At 39.1% G+C, this 21,693-nt stretch overlaps 1 protein-coding gene across 1 annotated transcript in view; it reads left to right on the forward strand.

Annotated features, from left to right (window-relative positions):
- The first annotated feature begins 2,343 nt into the window (after positions 1-2,343).
- Positions 2,344-21,693, forward strand: part of ARMC1 (armadillo repeat containing 1) — a 45,711-nt gene continuing 26,361 nt past the window's right edge. Inside the window, exons 1-3 of the mRNA XM_045789017.2 lie at positions 2,344-2,541; positions 8,261-8,481; positions 13,578-13,669. Of these exons, the coding sequence (XP_045644973.1) occupies positions 8,299-8,481; positions 13,578-13,669 (275 nt within the window). The 5' untranslated portion in view covers positions 2,344-2,541; positions 8,261-8,298. The remainder of the gene's footprint in view (positions 2,542-8,260; positions 8,482-13,577; positions 13,670-21,693) is intronic.

Consider the following 21,693-nt stretch of genomic DNA (forward strand, 5'->3'; position numbering starts at 1 on the left):
CAAAACGTTTTTAAGCTGAAAGCAGTACTTCATCAAAAGTTTTTGGAAACCACCATACTAGACCATAAACTCCCTGAGGACAGTAATTATGTGTTCTTTTATTTTTGAATCCATTGTTAAGACAGTCTCTAGCACATTGTATGTGTTCTAAAAATAGTTTAAAAATAACTGAATAAATGAAAACTGCCATTATCTGATTCATGGGTCTTAAGCAATACAGCCAATGAGAAACTTGACATTCCAGCTGTGTCCTGTGGCAAGATATCTGAGGCTAAGAACAAGCAATGACTCATAATAGCAGATAGTATAACTTTATTGGTGTCAAGTTCATACATTTTTAATATGGGAATATAAATTCTTAAAACCTTAAGAGACCAATCCTTGGGCTTGTAATCCATAGGTGCTTATGAAATTGTTAATTATTTTTTTGTGACTACAATCCCTACCTTTAAGGCCAGTCATCTAACTCTTTGTAATGGCAGTTGGCGAGGAAGAATTAATCGTCTCAATATTTAATGTCAGAGGCACGATTATATTTAATTTTAGATTTTGAACTACCAAAAGACAAAGACACCATTAAACATACATTCTAAACACTACCAAAAACGTAGGTCATCAATTACTAGTTGGGAAAATCCCAATTGTCTTCTCCCTTTCTGATATACAAATCAACCTTACAAAAAAAAATAGCAAGTTGTAGCTCCTGGCTGGCTCAGCTGGTGGTGAGTTCAAGCCCCACATTGGGCATGAAAACTACTTAAGGAAAAAAAAAGCAAGTTTCTTTGTTATTGCATTGTTTTTGATAAAAATACTGAACAAAATTTCATTTACTCAATCAAGTGGATTATGTTTAACCTGTGTCCTTTGGACTTCCTATATTTACTTTCTTACAGCTTTTTTTTCTTATAGTAAATGTATCACAATCTCCTTTTTCCCTTTTCCTTTCTTTCCCCCCAGTTCCAGCAGTTTGTTGGTCTGGTTGATTATTACACTTTAGGCTGGTGCTTCTACCGCTGGACTTTATGCATCATTTCTTTTTACTTTTTGTTTTACACTCACTATTCACTTACCACCACTCCCTCTTCTGACTTTTGGAAACAGAAACCATGCCAGAGCCTTGTTTTTCCTATAGGTCAAATGGTGTGAAAGGGACCTTTTCTATTCCCCTTTGCTCGTATTTTCTTCTTGAGATTTTTAGAAGAGGATAACCAAAAATAAGGAAAAGGAAAGAAATTTGAGAAGTAACTGAATTTTAAATTCACTTAAGAATCAAAGTATTGGACACAATTGCATAGAACACAGTATGGATTTTTTTTTTTTTTTTTTTAAGTAAGCTCTACACCCACCTTGGGGCTTGAACTGAGGACCTGGAGAGTCTCATGCTCTACGACTGAGCCAGCTAGGCGCCCCAGGGATATTTATTCTTACACATTCTCTTTCCTCTTTAGAGGCCTCTTAAATTCCTTGAGACTTTAATACATGAGCTACGTGGCAAAATCAAATTGTGAAAGAGACTCTACGCTCCATTCAGTGAAGTTATTGGGTGCAATGGATGCATTATTCTCAGACTGGCCTGTGGAATTTAAATTACACTTCTATTTAGAGGAGTATCTTTAAAAACCAAGATCTATACTTAAGCAAAACAAGACCGACAGTGACTAGCACTGATAAAAGTATATAAATCCTTACTATGATAAATAGAAGACAATATAAAAAAAAAACTTAGGACGAATTTGACAAGATTCTCTGCCTATAAGTCCCCTTCCCTTACAAGAAAAAAAAATCCTTCCAAAAAGAAGTTATTATTTAAAACAAGCAAAAAACTGTACTATGCAGACTTCGCGCTTAGGAAGACCGTGAACACTAACAAGAAATGAACGCAATCCAAAAAACACCTAACATAGGGCTGACGTTCTTATCAAAACTCAAAAAACCTTAATAAAGATTATGAATTAAGACTCACAAAAACGAACGAAATATCACGAAAATACTTTATTAGACCTGAAAGAGCTGCCAGAGAAAAACGTACCGTTTGAATTTCCGAACGCAGGAGCAGACATGTTCTTTTAGCGCCGGAAAGCTGGGAATTGTAGTCGGGAAACTGCAACAGTTTCTCCGCCACATTCAAGTTTCTTTGCTTAATGCTTAATGGACGGAGACCCGTTCGGTCCAAGATCAGTGTTCCTGGGCTCTCATTGGACTCTTCCGTTCAACACTTTGGGCATTTCCCTAGGTCACCAATGAACGCTTTAGTCTAAGAACGCCTTCACGTACTGGACGTCTTATCCTCGCGTTGGAAGGGCATCAACCAATGAGAGGGCAGAACTGACGGATGTTGCAGGGTCATGGGGGAGACTCTGTACAGCCTTTCCCCGCCAGCGTCCTCGCTCTGGCTTCTCGAGTTAACCCGGTCGTTTGCCATCGCTGAGGCCGCGGCTGCGCACGGAAGGACCCGCTGTGCGGCTTCTGGGTCCCTCTACCTCATTCGTTGCTGTGGCCCTGATGGTGCGGCAGGCCCTGGACTCCTAAAGCTCTGGCGCGGTATGTAAGGGTCCATGGGTGGCAGACAAAGCGGTGGAGCCAGGAAGGCCGCGGAGAGCGGCCCCTGCATCAAGTCTGCGAGTCGGCCTGGTCCGAGGCGCTCTCCGCTGGCCTTCTCCGGACCCAGCAGTGTGTCCCATCAAGCGCTTTAAAGCTCCCTGCCCCGATGTGTCCTTTGAAAACGTTAGCGGTGTTCATTTCCTTTCCATCCCCCGCACTCCGATTTTTTTACGAACCCTAGCGTTAATTAATGGATGTCATCTTACTTCTTCATGTCTCCAGCTTGTTCTTTGGTAACTGTTTTGTGCACCTGCATGCCTGCCAAGAGTGGAAGGACATTGTTGTGTTTGTCTCCATTCAAGAGAGATCAGTATTCACATCCCTGTATTTTAATAACTTCTTGGAGGCCTTCGTGCAGTTAGCAACTCCTTTCGTGATAGTGCACTGATGTGTTAGGGAGCTGCAGAATATACCCCAACACCTGGTGGAATAGAAGTACCGCAGGATCAAGTATTGTTCTTGTTTGGTAGTTATTGGCGCTCGCTTCAAGTTCTTATTTTCTTGATCCTGACAATCGCTCAGGATTATTGAGAGGAAACGGAAGCTTAAGGAAGGTAACCCAACTTCTCGAAGAGTTACAGTTAGTTTCTAGTAAGGGAAAGCCAGATCTGAATTCAATGCTTACGTTATTTTTTAAAAACTTGCTTAACTGAATGTGGATTTAGGTTGTGGGTGTGTACTTTCTGCAGCTCTTGGTTGTGAGACACCTAAATCATTCTTTGAATTGAATGGTAAGTTTTGGCTGAAGAAAAGAAAATCATAATTACAGTCTCACATCTATCACCTAAATTCCCAGTTCCAGCAGGATAGGCTTCACCTGGGAGCTTTTTGGAAATGCGGAATCTCAAGCCTCACTCCATCTACTGAAGCAGATCTGCTTTTGAACAAGATCCCTTAAGTAATCAGAGTGCTCCTTAAAGTTTGGGGAGCATGCATTGTCTTATGATCTGTTTGTCCAAATTGAACTAAAGAGAAAATAAGAGGTATGCAGTGTATGCATTTGGGTTCTAATAGATGAGGAGAAAGTTTTTTTTCATGTTTTCCTCATTTGCTAGTGAGGCTTTGACTTTTTGTTATGTCTGTATTGGCAAGTTTAGCTTAGCAGCCAAAAATCTTAAAACAGGAAAGAATATTTAAAAAGTAATTAAGAACTAACTTGTAAGTCATCAGGTATTGATCTAAAAAATAAAATGATTGAGACAAGGGAGATGTTAAATAGTGCTGCTAACAAAATTTCAAGAACCTTCTGTTTATTCACAGATACTGTACACAAATTCTCCATCATTATTTCCCTCCAGTTTTGTTCCTTTGGTCAAGAGCTTCCATTTTCTTTCAGAAGAGTCAGTAAATTTGCTACTGCTAGTGGGTTTTTTTTTTAGTTCATTTGGTTATCTGATAATGAAACTGAAACATAGTCCCAAATTCACTTACTGTCATGTTGCACACTAATTATTCAGATGTTCCCATATTAAAAGGACATGCAGTTATCGACCACTGTAAAGTTTTAATTGCTCTTATTTGCACCAGGAGGCACACCTGGTGTGCTTATTAAAATCATGTGTTGGGCCCTACCTCCAAGGATTCCTGGTGAGGTCAGGGTATGGGCCTTGGAATCTGCATTTTAATAATCCCAGCTTATTCTGATGTAGGCTGTCCAGGTCCACATTTCTTGGCATTTAGTATTTTAAATGAAAAGTGTAACTAGAAAGTAAGCTTCTTTTTTTTTTTTTAATATTTTCTTTATTTGAGAGAGAAAGAGAGTGAGGGAGAACACGAGAGCGGCAAAGGGAGAAACAGACTCCCGCTGAGCAGGGAGCCTGATATGGGGCTCTATCCTGAGACTGTGGGATCATGACCTGAGCCAAAGGCAGATTCTTAACGGACCGAGCCACCCAGGCGCCCTGCAAGCTTATTTTCTTTTGAACCTAATGCAGTATTCGTTATAGAAGAAAAGAAGAGAGCTGTGTTGTTGTCGTTGTTTTTAACTAAGTTTTGGTTCATTGGTTGCTACAAAATTACTCAGATAAGTGTATTTAGTATGTTATTTGAAAATTATTTTGAGGGACGCCTGGGTGGCTCAGTTGGTTAAGTGTTTGCCTTCAGCTCCTATTGTGATCCCAGGGTCTTGGGATCAAGCCCCGCATCAAGCTCTCTGCTCTGCAGGGAGCCTGCTTCTCTCTCTCCCTCTGCCTGCTGCTCCGCCCGCTTGTGCTTGCTCTCTATCTGTCAAATAAATAAAATCTTTAAAAGACATTATTTTGGGGGCGCCTGGGTAGTGCAGTCGTTAAAGCGTCTGCCTTCGGCTCAGGGCGTGATCCTGGCGATCGGGGATCGAGTCCCACATCAGGCTCTTCCGCTATGAGCCTGCTTCTTCCTCTCCCACTCCCCCTGCTGTGTTCCCTCTCTCGCTGGCTGTCTCTGTCACATAAATAAATAAAATCTTAAAAAAAAATAAAAATAAAAGACATTATTTTGAGATCTGCCAATTTGAGAATAAGAGAGGGTAAGATAGACTGAATACCAAAATGTATCATTTAAAAAACATTTTTTCCAGCCCAGGAAGGCTGACATTTTTATCAAACAACTTGAGGGTGTGAAAATGATATAATTAACACATAAAGACTAAATGTATCTAATACATGAATTGGCGGTAAGCTCTAACTTTTGTTTACCTGTTTCCATTTTCTCAGCTGTTCCATAGCTGTCTTATAAAAACTGCAATGTGAATTCCTCAATCCACAGAAATATTGATAATTTAACAGGATTCAGGCAATTCTCAGAGTAACTTGATAGTGGCAAGAATGTTAAATAAGGAAAGAAAAATGAACTCTAACACTGAGGAAGTCTCTCTTGAAGTTTTACCTAAAAACCTATTTAATTAAGGGGAGAAATAATAGCTTCTGTCTACCTTTCTTGCATCCATTTAAGTACCATAGGAAATGCAGTTCTTGACCACAGCTGCTGCCTCTGTTGTGTTAGGATTTTTGATGCCTTGTAATATTCCTGACCTTTTCCTTGGAAGATCCTGATCTGAGTCCTATCCTTGGCTGTGGGCTTTGAAAATTTGAAGTTTTAAATGTTTTGGCTTTTATTCATCTTAAGGGAACAGGAAAGGCCGTAACTTTTTCAGCATCATTCCCACTGAATAGTTATCTGAGGACTCCTTAACTAAAAATGGAACTCTCCAGTTCCACGGCCAGAGGTAAATGCAAAAGGACCTCTTCCAGTGTATTTGGTTCTTAAATGTAACTTGGCTCTTGGGCCTTTGAGCCAGTAATTGGTTCTTCAGGTTCCAATTTGGATAAGATTTGTGCTGGTGACAGCACATAAAGCTCATAGGTAAGGTGGTTTGTAAACAGGGATATTGAGGATGCTGAAAATAGAGGCACCTAAGAGGCAGCATGCCCCCCAAACCCATTAGTCTTGTCTTTGTGTGTTCAGTCTATTGCTTTTTTTGAAATCCGTTTTTAAAATGCCACAGTAACTATAATGTTTTCATTTTTTGAAAATAACCTGCCAAATACCATCTCGCTAAAGCCCTGTTTTCTGTGTCCTTTATTTTGCGTTTTCTTGCATACCTAAAAAATTTAACTATTTAATGTATTTTATCTTGAATAAAATTTCTTTTTGCCATGTGGTATGAATTAAACTTGCTTAGCAGTGGTTTTAAATTGCTTAGAAGTCATTCCAATACCATTCATTGAGTAATCTTACTGTTGTTGATTGATTTTTGGTTCCATGTAAATTAACACTTTATTTATTGAGCATTTACAATGTGCTGGGTACCAGTCTAAGCCCTTTCCATGTATTGTCATTTTATTTAGACAGTATACTTTTGATAGCTGTTGTAATTAGCCCTCTGTTACAGATGAAGAAACTGAGACAAAGAGTAAGGGATTTGCCTAAAATCGTATTTACCAAGCAGTGGGGCCTTGGTCTGACTCACTGAGAGCCTGCTTTCTTGCACTGAATGTATAAATAACTTTCCTGGAGAAGTATCTTTATACTGGACAGCCCCCCCCCCACTACTGCTTTATTATTTATAGCTTTGTATATTTCAATACCTGGTAAGGCCAGTTCTGCATTATTACCCCCCCCCCCCCCAATAGCCTTTAATAGTCTTTCTGGAGTTACAGAAAAATTTTGTCCCTCCCCTCCCTTCCCTAATTGGCATTGCTTTTGAAATTGGCACTAAACATACTCATTTATTCATGGAAAGTATTTACACCTTTATATTCTTACTAATAAGGAATATGCTGTGTAACTTAGTTAATGAAAGTTATTATTTTTAATTTTCTGCACATGTGAAAATTATTCCTTGATATTTTGTTTCTTTGGCTTTTGTATGTTTCGCATGTCATATTTTCTAAAATATCCAGGTTTGCTTTTATGGGGGAAAATGTATGCAAATTTAAAAGGACTGTATGGAGGGGCACCTGGGTGGCTCAGTTGGTTAAGCAACCAGCTCTTGATTTTGGCTCAGGTCATGATCTCAGAATCCTGGGATCAAATCCCACATCTCACTCAGTGCTCAGGGTGAGTCTGCTGGAGATTTTCTCCCTCTCCCTCTGCCCCTACTTCCACACGTGTGTACTCTCTCTCTCTTTCTCATTCTTTCTCAAATGAATAAATCTTTTAAAAAAATAAAAGTACTGTGTGGAAAAAAAATAAAAACACTATGGAAGGAAACAAACTGGGTTGCTGGAGGGGAGTCAGGTGGGGGGATGGGGTAACTGGGTGATGGACATTAAGGAGGGCACGTGATGAAATGAGCACTGGGTATTATATAAGACTGATGAATCACAGACCTCTACCTCTGAAACTAATAATGTGTTATGTATTAATTAATAGAATTTAAATTAAAAAAATAAAAAGACTATGGAAAGTGGAAAGACTTGATTAGGAGATAAGACTTCAGCGCACTTTTATACTCACTAGCTTTTGTCAAATGGGACAAATTATTTAACTTCTCTGTGACTGTTTCCTTATCTGTTAAATGAATTACTTCAAATTGTGTTCCATTTTTCTGAATAGGGCACACTCAGAGATGGACAGGTGTGTTTAGATTCAGTTCAGATTCACTGTGATCTCCCTAACTCCTGGGGCCTGACACACAGGGTGAGATACCCTTCTTGGCTTTTTGTTTTTGTTTTTGTTCACAGCGTTTTTTGACTCCCTCCTTTTTCCTAGGGGATTTTATCTTTTGTAAACCCAGTATGCTGGGTTCCGTTCATAGATGAATAAGAAAAAAAGCTTTCAGCTAGCCACCTTTCCCTGAGACACTTGTATTAGGCTCCAGAAATGTTCTAGAGGAAAAAAACACTGGCAGTGGTATAATTTGAGGTTATGTGCTTGAACTGTAAAGATCTTGTTTATTGTGACTTTAGCGTTAAAATATGTATTGCTAAAATGGAATTTATTGGAATATTGAAGATGACATATGTTCTTTAAATATTGTGCACGTAAATAACTTGATTTTTTTTTTTTAGCCAGCTTCTTATGTTCATTTTACTTAAACTGTGGAATTGCCAGTTCTCAAGTTTTTGTGCGATTTAGATTCATCTGTTTCTTTCTAAAGGTGTTGTAATCCTGATTATTTGACAAATGCCAGAATGTAACCTCAGTAGCCTAGAACTAATTTTGCAAATCGTTTCTACAGAATTCAGGAAGATTTTGTTCACGTGTATGGCATAGAAGATGAATTCTTCCTCCTCCACCATGAATGAAGAACCTGATGCTCTCTCGGTAGTTAACCAGCTACGGGATCTCGCAGCAGATCCATTAAATAGAAGAGCCATTGTCCAGGATCAGGGATGTCTGCCTGGGCTTATTTTGTTTATGGACCATCCCAACCCCCCTGTCGTCCACTCTGCTTTGCTCGTAAGTTGCCTTTAGTAATTTTAGTCTCACTGTTACAATTTTGCAATTCAGAAGAATTTGAAAAAGCGTTAGATGACATGGTAAAAAATTAAAAGTGACTATAGAGCAAATAGTAGTAAGTCTGTATTTCAGAATGTGCGAACTCGTGTGTGTGTATAGTCCTTTGACACAGATGGTCGCATACTACATACGTGGAATGTTCTGCAACTTCCTTTTTTCACTTAATAAGAAATCTTGAGGATTGTATCATTTCAATATGGATAGATACGTTAAGAAGACATTGTTTTTTTATTTTATAATACTTTAATTAAGGTCTGAATCACATACCATACAAGTCACTTATTGAAAGTGTATTATTCATTGGTTTTTGGTGTATTCAGAGTTGCAGAGCCATCAGCACAGTCAATTTTAGAACATTTTCGTCACCTCAGAAAGAAACTCCTCTATCTGTTGCTTCCCAGCCCCCCCTAAGTAACCACTTTCTGTCTCTGTGTTTGCCTATTTGGGCAAAAAAAAATGCCTGTCTATTTTTTACATAAAGAGAATCATGTAATATGTGGTTTTCGTGACTGGCTTCTTTCATTGAGCATAATGTTTTCAAGATTCATGTATATTGTCACATGTCTAGTACTGCATTCCTTTTCATGGCCGAATAATACTCCATTGTAGGGAAATGCCACATTCTCTTTATCCGCCTGTTAGTAGATGGACATAGCACTTGTTTTAGTAGAAGATGGGAGGGAAAGATAAGGAAAGGAGCGGAAAAGAGAAGAACCTACAGGATCATAGCTAATAATGTAGAAGGAACTACCATGTTATGAGAAATGTGAGAACTAGAGAAATGTGAAAGAGCAATGCAAACCAATCAGGCAAATCCAGAATGTGATAATTTCTTGAGGACAAATAATCTGGTTCTGTGAACAGTAAATTACATTAAAAAGAAAGACAGTTGGGGTGGCGGAGAGGAATAGTGGTAGCTGTTAAAGATTGAAAGTGACTTAAGAGACTTATCAGACAAGGGTAATATGTGGACCTGATTTGGATCCTAATTTGAACAAATCAACCAAAAATGTAATTTTTTAGATAGTTCGAAATGAATATGGATCAGATGGTAGGTATTAAAGAACCATTATAATTTTTGCAGGGTATAAATTTATTAACTTAAAAAAAATCTAATTTCCTAAGGATTTACTGAAGTACTTACAAATGAAATTATATGTTCTCCGATATTTGCTGTAAAATACTCCAGTTTAGTTACTGACAGAAGAGAAGGATGAAACAAGATTGCCAAGTGGTTGATAATTGTTGATGCTGCATGATGAGTTCAGCGGGGTCATCACACATTTTCTCTACTTTTGTGCCTTCTAAAATTTTCATAAGAAGAATGCTTAAAAGAAAATTATTGTAATAGAAATTTTAAACTCATTGCCCTTTACTTAAAAACCCACGATGAATTCCCGTTCAGTCTAATTTCACAAGTTTGTACACAACAATAATATATGCATTTTCCTTTTCAAAAATCAAACTTCATAATACAGATTTTCTATTTTAACCTCATAGATGAGATTTAACAGGCAAAACAGATATTGACAAGTGAATAGTAGTAACAGATGGGAAAATTTGCATGGCCCCTAGTTTGGTCTTCAATAAGAATTGCAGTAAGGATGAGAAGAGAGAGTGTTGGTCTCTAGATAGGGACTTGGGGTTGAAGGAAGAACGGGTTTTTTTGGTGGACTAGACTTGGACCTATTTAAATTCAGAAGGCTAGGGGCTAAACAGACAAACAAAAAGTCTAGGGGCTGCCAGAGTGGAAGAGGTTTGAGGAGGCTCTTATACTTGTTATGGAAAATGGGACAGGTTGCTGACTGAGGAGAATGGTAAGGTTGTTCAGTAGTTTTGAGGGCCCGATTAGCTTGGTAACGCTGAATTGATACGGTACTTCTGGCTTACCAAACTCCTTTGTCACCTCCCCTCAGGCCACTCTAGGCCCTGAGAGCCAGAGTTGGGTTTGTTCAGGGTCGTTTCTTGGCCAGGTAAGTTGTGTGGGAGGTTGGGCAAGGGAATTCAGGATTTTTGGCAAGAGAGTAGTTGAAATGATAGCCTGTAGATGCCAGGCTGAGAAGGAAGGAAGTCAAATCATGGAGGGACAGAGGCAGAGAGAAAGGAGGGGAATAAGTGGGTGCAAGTTCCCACTCAGGTTGAAGAGCAGGTGTGGGGTTTTCATAATTTCATTTTCTCTTCACTCTTGGCTTATAAGCTATATTCCTTTTTTGGTTTCATATGCTTTCTGATGAGACTGCTGTAATTCTTATCTTTGTTCCTCTCTACATAATTCCTTTTCTGGCTTTTTTTTGGTGACTTTATTACTGTTTTTCAGCAAATGATTATAATGGGCTTGGTGTGGATGGTTTTCTTTGTGCTTGTTTTGTTCTTTTGGGATTTGTTGAGCTGCTTGGATCTGTGGTTTTATAGTTTTCATTAATTTGGGGAAATTGTCATCCACTACTTTTTCAGGTTTTTTTTAATGCCTCCTCACTGCTCTTCCAGTACTCCAGTTTCATGTACGTTAGATATTTCATGTTGTCCTACAGGTCATTGTGGTGCTGCTCTTTTTTTTTTTTTGCTTTAAGTCTTTTTCCTCCCTCTCTGAGCTTCATTTTGGATAGTTTCTATTGCTACATTTTAGGTTCACTGATCTTTTTTTCTGTAGTGTCTTATCTGTTCTTTTTTTTTTTTTTTTAAGATTTTATTTATTTATTTGACAGAGAGACAGCCAGCGAGAGAGGGAACACAAGCAGGGGGAGTGGGAGAGGAAGAAGCAGGCTCCCAGCAGAGGAGCCTGATGTGGGGCTCGATCCCAGAACGCCGGGATCACGCCCCGAGCCGCAGGCAGCCACTTAACGACTACGCTACCCAGGAGCCCCGTATCTGTTCTTAACCCATGCAGTGTTGTTTCATTTCAGATATTATGTTTTTGTCCTCTAGAAGTTACATTGGGGGTTTTCAGTATCGTCTGTTTCTTTCCTCACCATGCTCATGTTTTCCTACTCATCCTTGAACATATGGAGCATATTTATAATAGCTGTTTTAAATGCCCTTATTTTCTAATTCCATCTCTGTCACATCTTGGTCTGTTTCTGTTGATCCCCCCCCCCCCCCCCGGTCAGATCCCTCCTCTCTCTTAATTCTGCTCTGCAAATTCTAGCCACCTGGGGTGTTTTCTGACACTAGCCAGTTCTCAGATTCTGTGTGGGCACCAGCTGGGTGTCTAGCAGTTCAGTTCAATTCAGACCTGCCCACCTGGAGTTAAGTGTCAAACTCCCCAAATTTAAGGCTTACTCCCACAAGACTGCCTACACTTCAAAGGCCAGTTGCAAGTATCAGGTCACCCGAATTTCTGACTGAGCAGCTATAAATTGGGTGTTCCAGGGACCCCCTCCTCAGGTTTGATAATTTACTAGAATGCCTCCAGAATTCAGGAAGTCACTTGACTTATATTTACCAGTTTATTTTACAGGGTACAAATGAATAGGTATATAGAGCAAGGTCTGGAGGGGTCCTGATGCGGTACCGTCTGTCCCTGTGGAGTCAGGGCGTGCCACGCTCCTGCGGACTGATGTATTCACCAATTCAGAAACTCTGAATCCCCTTGTTCAAGAGTTTATATAGAGCTTAACCTCCAACACCTCCCGACCTCCAGCCAGTGGGTGGGGCTGAAAGTTCCCATACTCTAATCTCTTGGTCTTTCTAGTGACCGCCCCACTCTGAGGCTATCTTGGAGCCTCAGCCCCACTCACTTCTTCTACATAAAGCCAGGTGTGATCAAAAAGGCTGCCTTATGAATAAAAAAAGAAACTGCTGTCACTCAGAATTCCAAAGGCTTTAGGAGCTCTGCGCCAGGAAATGGACAAAGACCAAATATTTATTTTTATTACACTGCACCACCCTAACCTCCCCACCTCCTATCTCTGCATCCCTAATTCAGCAAGACCACTGGGCTCCATTTGGGTTCCCCCTCCCTATGCTACTCTGAAAACTGCTTCCAAAGCAGTAAGATGGGGGCAGTTACAAGGCCTTCCTCATCATTTCTCTTCTCTCAGAAGTTATAGTCCTATGCTGCCTCTTGTTCAGTGTGTTTAATATAGGTTGTTCTGTTTGTTAGTTTTTTGTGGAGGGAGGGCAGTTCCCATGGCAGTTAATCCTTTATGGACCGAAATGAAAATCAAAGTTAGGAGTTGTAGAAAGGATAGGAGATTATAGACAGAGGTCATCGAATTTGTGATTTGGTAGGTGGTACCATTTTCAGTAATAACCAGGCACTTGGGAAATGTAGTGTAGAGGACCAGTAGAAAATGTGAAGGTCACTAGGCTGAGATGGCAGAGTTTTGGGTGGTGTGGTTCACAGACTTATTCCCAAGAATCAGGTGCCAAAGTCTTTGGTAAATGATGAACGATTAGGAGGTCTGTAGAAGAGCTAAATGAAATCCCTAAAGAATCTGCACGTGAAAGAAATACTTGCAAAAATGAACCTTAAGTTTTAAGAGAAAAGCACCCTAGAAAAGTTAAACTCACAAAATAGAAATTTGTGTGAGTTTATTTTTCGCTTTTCGGGGGGGGGAAAAAGGATATTTTAAAGGTGAATTGTAAAACTAGAAAGAGTTCATTCTGTAAAGGTGGTTGTATGTTTTGCCTCTCTCAGCAGTTTATTTTAATTAATGTGTAAAAAGCATCTAGGGAAATGGTGGCTGTTGGGACTATTCCCTGCTATTAATAAATAGAATGTGGTTCCTTGTATCTCTGTCAAGACGAAGTGGTGAAACTAAAGACGGAGCAACCTGATTTTGACCTTGCAGATAAGTTAGGAGCCATCATTTCAGAGAGCAGATTCAGCTACTTCAACTCAAAGGATCGTTTCTCCCCTAAGGGACTGCTCTGATTATCACATTTAAAGAAGAGTTTCTAAACACTTCAAAACGAATTGATTCTAAAAACAAAAACCTATTTTTCACTCTTTTTCCTCTTGCAGTAAGTTAGTAACAGGTTTAGTTTTGAATAGTCTGGAGTTGTGAATTAACCTGTCCCTGTTTTTGCTGTAGGCTCTTCGGTACTTGGCAGAATGCCGTGCTAACAGAGAAAAGATGAAAGGAGAACTGGGGATGATGTTAAGCTTGCAAAATGTTATACAGAAGTAAGTACAATAGAGGGTGTCTCCTAAGGCAGTAGAAAAATGGATCTTCCTGTTAAATTTATGCTGATTGTTAATGTCTCATTTTACTGAAATTTTTATTCTAATATGAAAGCATACTTTTGTGGGTTATATGTCCAGAAATGTTCTGAAGGTCAGTGTTCTTCTTATTCTTAAACATTGATATTAATAGTACTTATGAAAATGCTCAAGTTTTATTTAAAATGTTGATAATTATGGTACTTATGAATCATATCTTTAAAAAGAGAAAATCCCACCTTGTATGAAGTTACGTGAGGTATATGTAAATTGATTTGCTAGCAGAGCAACACGGGTTACTAATCACATTTGAAAGTATGCAAAATCGGGGCGCCTGGGTGGCTCAGTCGGTTAAGTCTCTGCCTTTGGCTCACATCATGATCCCAGGGTGCTGGGATCAAGCCCTGAGTTGGGCTCCCTCCTCAGCAGAGAGCCTGCTTCTCCCTCTCCCTCTGTTGCTCCCCTTGCTTGTGTTCTCTCTCTCTCTCTGTGTCAAATAAATAAAATCTTAAAAAAGAAAGAAAGAAAGTATGCAATATTTCAGTACCTTACAAAGTTGCTGTTTCATTCAAAGTTGCTGTTTCAGCCCTATCTTACTCAAAAGAACTTTCATCAGTAATCATGGCATAAAAGGGCTTTTGATAAGATTTTCTTGAGCATTATTAAGACATTTCTCAGAGACTTAAGAGCCATTTAATTTGAATTTTAGCAAATGCGTGGTTTTTGATTGTACCTTTCATCTTACTAAGATTATTATATCCATTGTCTCATTTTGTTACTTACAACTTTTTGAGGTAGATTTGACAGATAACAGTTTTATGGGTAAGGAGAAAAGAAAATACAGAGTCCAAGTTACTTATCTAATCTTTTAGCTCTGTTGTCCCTGGGAATTCCTCGTTTGTTCCTTAGTGTTTGCTGATTTCCTGTTAGAAGGCTAGAAATTGAAGATTAAGTATTTTGATATTTCTACTGTGTCTGGAAGCAAAAAAGGTATGCTTCTGAGTCTTAATCTTAGTTTACTGTGTATTTTGATCTTCTAGACTTGACTGCCTTTAAAACTATAATGAGTAACCATTTACTTTTATTTAATTATTTATTTATTTTAGATTACTTATTTGTTTTGTGAGAAAGAGAGATAGAGCAAGCGCACACACGCAGGGGAAGGGGCAGAGAGAGGGAGAAGCAGACTCCCGCTGAGCAGGGAGCCTAATGTGGGACTCGATCCTAGGACCCCGGGATCAGGACCTGAGCTGAAGGCAGACGCTTAACGACTGAGCCACCCAGGTGCCTCTAATTTATTTGATTTAAAATAAATTGAGTAATTGCCAACACACCTGTCTTGTATTGGCATTCTGTCTCTTTCCATCTAATAAATGCAGACACAGGAAGTACTGAGAAGTGTCCCAGTACAGGGTATACAGATGAGGTAGTTTGTAACAACATAGAAGTTGTGACTCTGTAAACCCTTGTCACCCCCTCCTGCCCAACTGGGTCTTCTTTTTTTCTTTTTCTTTTCTTTTTTTTAAGATTTTTTATTATGTGTCAGAGAGAGCACGAGCAGGGGGGAGGGGCAGAGGCGGAGGAGAAGCAGATTACCCGCTGAGCAGGATGCCTGATGTGGGGCTCGGTCCCAGGACCCCGGGATCATGACCTGAGCTGAAGGCAGATGCCCCCAGAACTTGTATTTATTTTAAAAGGCTCTTGGGTGGCATTTCAGAGTCTTCTGCATTCACCTTCAGGTTTTTGCATGATCTGATGCACGTTAGGAGGTCCAGCTGTCTGCACCTCCCCACATCAGCCTCAGCCACAACTAGTTTCTCTGAGCTTCAAGGGTAGGATGTGAAGTGTCGATTTATAACCCTCCTCCTGACCTGGAAAGAATTCATTAGTTGTAAGTGTTCTGTTCGAATCACAATTCCAGTGCAAACCTAGTCACAAATTGCATCTCTGGCACATCCGGTGCTTTTAGCTTCTGTACAAATTCAACATGGTAACCCCCACAGCATTCCAGGACATAAAAGGGTCAAGAACAATAAATATCCACTATAAATGACCACAGGAAAGAAGTCTTGCAGTTTCTTTGGCTTGAGTGCTCACAAAAGTTCTTCTGTACTTCCCAAACGCTAGTGGTTAAATTATATCAGTGAAGAGTCATCTAAATTGACTTCCAAGGCAGTGTGCGTTTTTTCTTCGTGTTCTTGGCTTCTGGATAAATTGTATTTTATTAACCTTATTTTTTTTCGATATCTCTAAAGTATTCTCATGGGGTCAGCTACTTGGTAGGCTAGTTCTGTGGTGCCTTGATCTTTGATAATGACAAAGATAGAGACTGAAGTTTTTTTCTTGTTTTTTTTCTAGTGGTCAGTTAGGAATAAATAACAGAAAATGTTAACTGCCATCAGTTGTGTTAATTATTCCCTATGGTTCGAGGTCAATTCCACCAGTAAAAGTTTGGATTGTCTCTTACTTGAGACAAAGAATCTCTTTGACCCTCAGTTTCCTTATGAAAGTCTGCAGTGACACCTGCAAAGTGATTGAGGACCAAATGGGATAATATATGGAGAAATGCTTTGTATATTTTAAAATGTTGTATAAAATACAAGGTTGCATTATTCTTGTTTCTAGAATGCTTTAATGCCATATAGTTAACTGTTTTTAACTGGCATATTAGCTCTGTTGGAAACAGTGAAAGGTGTTTTTTTTTAATGATTTTTTATTATATTACGTTAGTCACCATACGGTACATCCCCGGTTTCCGATGTAAGGCTCGATGATTCATTAGTTGTGTATAACACCCAGTGCACCATGCAATACGTGCCCTCCTTACTACCCATCACCGGTCTATCCCATTCCCCCACCCCCCTCCCCTCTGAGGTCCTCAGTTTGTTTCTCATAGTCCATAGTCTCTCATGTTTCATTCCCCCTTCTGATTACCCCCCCTTTCTTTATCCCTTTCTTCCCCTACCGATCATCCTAGTTCTTATGTTCCATAGATGAGAGAAATCATATGATAGTTGTCTTTCTCTGCTTGACTTATTTCACTTAGCATTATCTCCTCCAGTGCCGTCCATGTTGTAGCAAATGTTGAGAACTCGTTCTTTCTGATAGCTGAGTAATATTCCATTGTATATATGGACCACAACTTCTTAATCCAGTCATCTGTTGAAGGGCATCTCGGCTCCTTCCACGATTTAGCTATTGTGGACATTGCTGCTATGAACATTGGGGTGCATATGGCCCTTCTCTTCACTACGTCTGTATCTTTGGGGTAAACACCCAGTAGTGCAATGGCTGGATCATAGGGTAGCTCAATTTTTAACTTTTTAAGGGACCCTCCGCACTGTTTTCCAGAGTGGCTGTACCAACTTGCATTCCCACCAACAATGTAGGAGGGATCCCCTTTCTCCACATCCTCTCCAACAATTGTTGTTTCTTGCCTTGTCTATTTTTGCCATTCTAACTGGCGTAAGGTGGTATTTCAGTGTGGTTTTGATTTGAATTTCCTTGATGGCTAATGATTTTGAACATTTTTTCATGTGTCTGTTAGCCATTTGTATGTCTTCATTGGAAAAGTGTCTGTTCATATCTTCTGCCCATTTTTTGATTTGTTTATTTGTTTCTCGTGTATTGAGTTTGAGAAGTTCTTTGTAGATCTTGGATACCAGTCCTTTATCTGTAGTGTCATTTGCAAATATCTTCTCCCATTCCGTGGGCTGCCTCTTAGTTTTTCTGACTGTGGAAACAGTGAAAGGTTTAAGCATAATATGGATGCTTCTGCAGGGCTCTTTTATTCATATGATGACTTAAGATTATGTATTCCTTTAACAGGTATAGATACTGAAGTTGAAAATATGTGGTAAAAATTGCTTAAGTATAGGAAATTAGATGAAAAAATTGATGTTGCTATATTAAAATAGACTTTAAATTTGAACTTTAAAGATTTAGAGCAAGTTTTAGAGGTCCCATAGATTAAACCTGTAAAACAATCTTTTAGTTTGGTTGGCTAAGGTTGTAGTATATATGTGTATATGTATGTGTGAGTATATATGTAAGAGAGAGACATCTATAAAATAGTAGGGAGACTGTTTATATCTTTGTAAGAGAAGTGGTGTGTCAGTTCAGGTTATTGGCATATCTGGAGAGGAAATCTTAAGATGAAGTTAGAAATGGAAGAGGTTTGTTGTGGGGTAAAGTCTGTAAAGATAGAGGAGAATGAGGAAGGATTGGACTACAGTCTTTAGACTTCAATGCAGATCTGTCATCTGTAGAAGGATAATGAAGAGGAAACTGAGTGAGGCAAGGAGTCTCGGAGTGCAGTGCAAATCTGATAGTCAACTCAATTGGGACCTCCAGAGCAAGGATTCCTGTGAGAATGAGCTTTGCCTTAGGCAGAAATGGCCAGTCCCTGGTGTCACCACTGCTCAGTCATTGGCTAGGAGCTGCCCATACCCCTTCTTGGTATGAAGGTTTGATGGATCTCAAAGCCAAGACAGCTGGTGGCTCTCCTACTTCCTGTAACCAAAGGGCAAGCTTATTTCTTAAAGGGAGGTCCATGAAGTGTATCTCCTTAGCTGCCACAAGTGGCTTAGCTTTTTAATTCAAAGTATGTTTTTTAGGACAATGTGGTGATCATTGCCGGGTTCTCTAGTAGTAAAACAGATGTATAGCCATTGTATATTCCGTAATAATTTGATCCTATAGCACTCTGAAAAGTGGAGATATGATAATTTGTATGTATATTTTGCAGCTCATTTGACTTTTAGAGATCTCAGATTTGAAGGTTGCCTTTTAGTTTTTGTTTTGTTTTGTTTTAAGATTTTATTTATTTATTTGACACAGAGAGAGAGAGCGCGCAAGCAGGGGGAACCAGATGGAGAGGGAGAAGCAGGCTTCCTGCTGAGCAGGGAGCCCCAGGGCTTGATCCCAGGACCCTGAGACCCTGAGATCATGACCTGAGCCGATGGCAGACACTTAACTGACTGAGCCACCCAGGCACCCCTCTTTTTAGGCTTTTTAAAAGTCACCTCTGTGTACCAAAATGACCATCTTTAGAAGTTGATTGCTGTATTTGAATGTTATCAGGGGGTTAATAAAACTACGTGTTTTGGCTTGTAAACGTTAAGACTGAAGTATTGGAGAAGTATCAGACTCAGGTTTTGGTTCAGCATGTTTAACTTTGTGTTGGGAACTATCTTGTGGCTTGGACATGATTTTCTTTTAAGAAATTAGATTGCTCTGGCAGTTTTATTACCTCTGCATCTGTTTGTTTCTTTTGGGTACCTCCATTACAAATCAGAATGAAAAATTCTTATAGGGCCAGGTGAGTTTTATGTATATGTAACCGATTTGGTAAATATGTGTTCTTTAGGCATTATTTTGCGTTTGACATCTGTGTTACTAGATACGGAGGACTGATTTATTGTTATTCTAACTTAACTAGTTTATGAATGAACTGGTACCCCATGGTTATATAGATCATTTTGGTAAGCTATAGCAACAAGAGGTCTTTATTATATGCCCTAGTTGCTTTCTTCGATATGGCTGTCCACATGACAGCTAGCCAGTTAGGATGGGATTCCAATCAGTATTTCTGTTTAGGAGTACTGAGTTAGGGAGAGTTTTAGCTATGATTCTATGGAACTGCAACTGAGGAAGTATAAAGATCTTCCCATACTCCAGAAAGACTCCTAGAACATGAAGATATGTTGTGGAGGGATGCTGCTCTGTTCACTAAAGAGAAACGTTCCACTTGGCAGTGATTGAAGGGGAAACCAAACAGCAGAAGTAGGTATGGAAAGTGGCCATTGGGGAGTCTGGGTGGCTCAGTCGGTTGAGTGTGGACTCTTGGTTTCAGCTCAGGTCATGATCTCAGGGTTATGGGATTGAGTCCTGTAGGGCTCTGCACTCAGCGTGGAGTCGGCTTGGGAATCTCTCCCTCTCCTTCTTTCTCCCTGTGTGCGCACATGCTCTCTCTCTAAAATAAATGTATAAAATCTTTAGAAAGTGGACATTATTCTTCACATAGGATATAAAATAGGGAAAATTCTTCATACCAAAATTTTCACCCTTAATCACCATATTTTATTTTGTTACAGAATTTTGCTGAGGTTTTAACATGCATTCCAACGGCAGGTTTTACTTGTGTTGAGGTCAAATTGATGATTACAGATCAATAGTTGGATTGACTTCAGAATCACTGTTACTTTCAGTTCTCTAATTGTGAAGAGAACTTCAGTTCTCTGTCATTCGGAATAAATCTGACATTACGCTCTAATTTTAGTCTCTTCCATAAATAAAAACATTTCATTAGAGGTTAGAATCCTTTTACATTTTATTTTTTAGTTCTGGATCCCTTTATGAAGAGAATTTTTCAAAATGTCAGCTTAAGAGAACATCAAAATAGGATTTAAGATTTGGTATTGGTATTTGGAAGACATTGCAATTGGTATTTCAGGAGTAATACTCCTGATAGAAGATGCATTTTTATAAAGGTACTTGTGAATATCTAATATGAAGTATACTATAAATAAAGCCACTTTAATAAAATGTGGCATCTCAACTTTAAAATATCTCATTTCATCTGGAGAACTTCCCCAAATCCTAGATTTTGAAAAGGTGCCATGATAAATGGTGGTCTATTCTTCTTGTTAAAATCTTAGATGAAAAGTTTGTGCCTTATTTCTTTGTGTTATTTCCTTATGTGTTTCCCCCCCCCGTGTTCATTCGTTCGTTCTTTCTTTCTTCCTTTCTTTCCTTATTTATTAAGATTTTATTTATTTGTCAGAGAGACAGCATAAGCGGGGGAGCAACCGGAAGAGGGAGAAGCAGAGTCCCCACTGAGCAGGCAGCCCAGTGTGGGACTCAATCCCAGGACCCTGGGATCGTGACCTGAGCTGAAGGCAGATGCTCAACCGACTGAGCCACCCAGGTGTCCCTGTGTTCTTTTATTTTTTAAAAATGATTTTAAACTCTTAATTGCAAGTATGCAGTACATGGTTTATTTATAAAAATTAGAAAATATAAAAAAGAAGAAAATCCATAATGTGATTATCTTTTAAATATGTATTTGTACATATATATTTTTTTAACTTTGGATTGAAACTATATCAGACTTATGGAAAAGTTGTAAAAGCCATACAACTGTATCTAGATACCTTATACCTAGATTCCCTAACTTCACCATTTTACCATTTGTTTTATCATTCACTCTCCATACATGTTGTTATGTGGTACGAACATATTCATAACATACGTATATTCATTGTGAAGTATGTCTTTTAGGGTTGAAAAAGTGCCCTTTCTCACATTCGTGCTTGGATTTGGAGCTGGAATTCTGTGTTATTTGGTATCAGTACACAAGCCCTGTGATGGTCGTTTCTATTTGCCTGGTCTGTGTTTGCCCAATTCCTTTATCTCTGAATCACTTTGTTTTAGTTGTGTCTTGTTTTGTGAGCCAAATGGAAAATCTTTTTCTCTTAATTGGTGAGCTAAATCCATTTTTATTTATTTGTTTATTTAAGATTTTTTATTTATTCATTTGACAGACAGCAAGAGAGAGGAACACAAGCAGGGGGGTTGGGAGAGGGAGAAGTAGGCTTCCTGTTGAGCAGGGAGCCCGAGGCAGAGTTCGATCCCAGGTCCCTGATCATGACCTGACCGGAAGGCAGAGACTTAAGGACTGAGCCACTCAGGCGCCCCTCATTTGTATTTTTTTGAGTGACTGATACGTTTAATCTTAATTCATTTTTGTTATTGTTACCACGTATATTACGTTGTAGTAGTTGTGTATCTTTTTCTGCGTAGTTTTCTTCGTTCACTTTGAAAATTTCTTCTGATGCTTAAAAAGATTTGTGTTATTGTTATAGTGGTTGCTTTTGCACTTTCACTTTTTAAAAATATTCTAAGTTGTCTGTTTTCTTATTTAAACTTCCACTATCTTGATTGTTAATTCTTAATGGTAATCTTTAGATTCCCACCTATTTTGTGTT

The sequence above is a fragment of the Ursus americanus genome, chromosome 9 (genome assembly GCF_024610735.1).
Source record: "Ursus americanus isolate L20-20 chromosome 9, mUrsAme1.1.p, whole genome shotgun sequence".
Taxonomy (NCBI): domain Eukaryota; kingdom Metazoa; phylum Chordata; class Mammalia; order Carnivora; family Ursidae; genus Ursus; species Ursus americanus.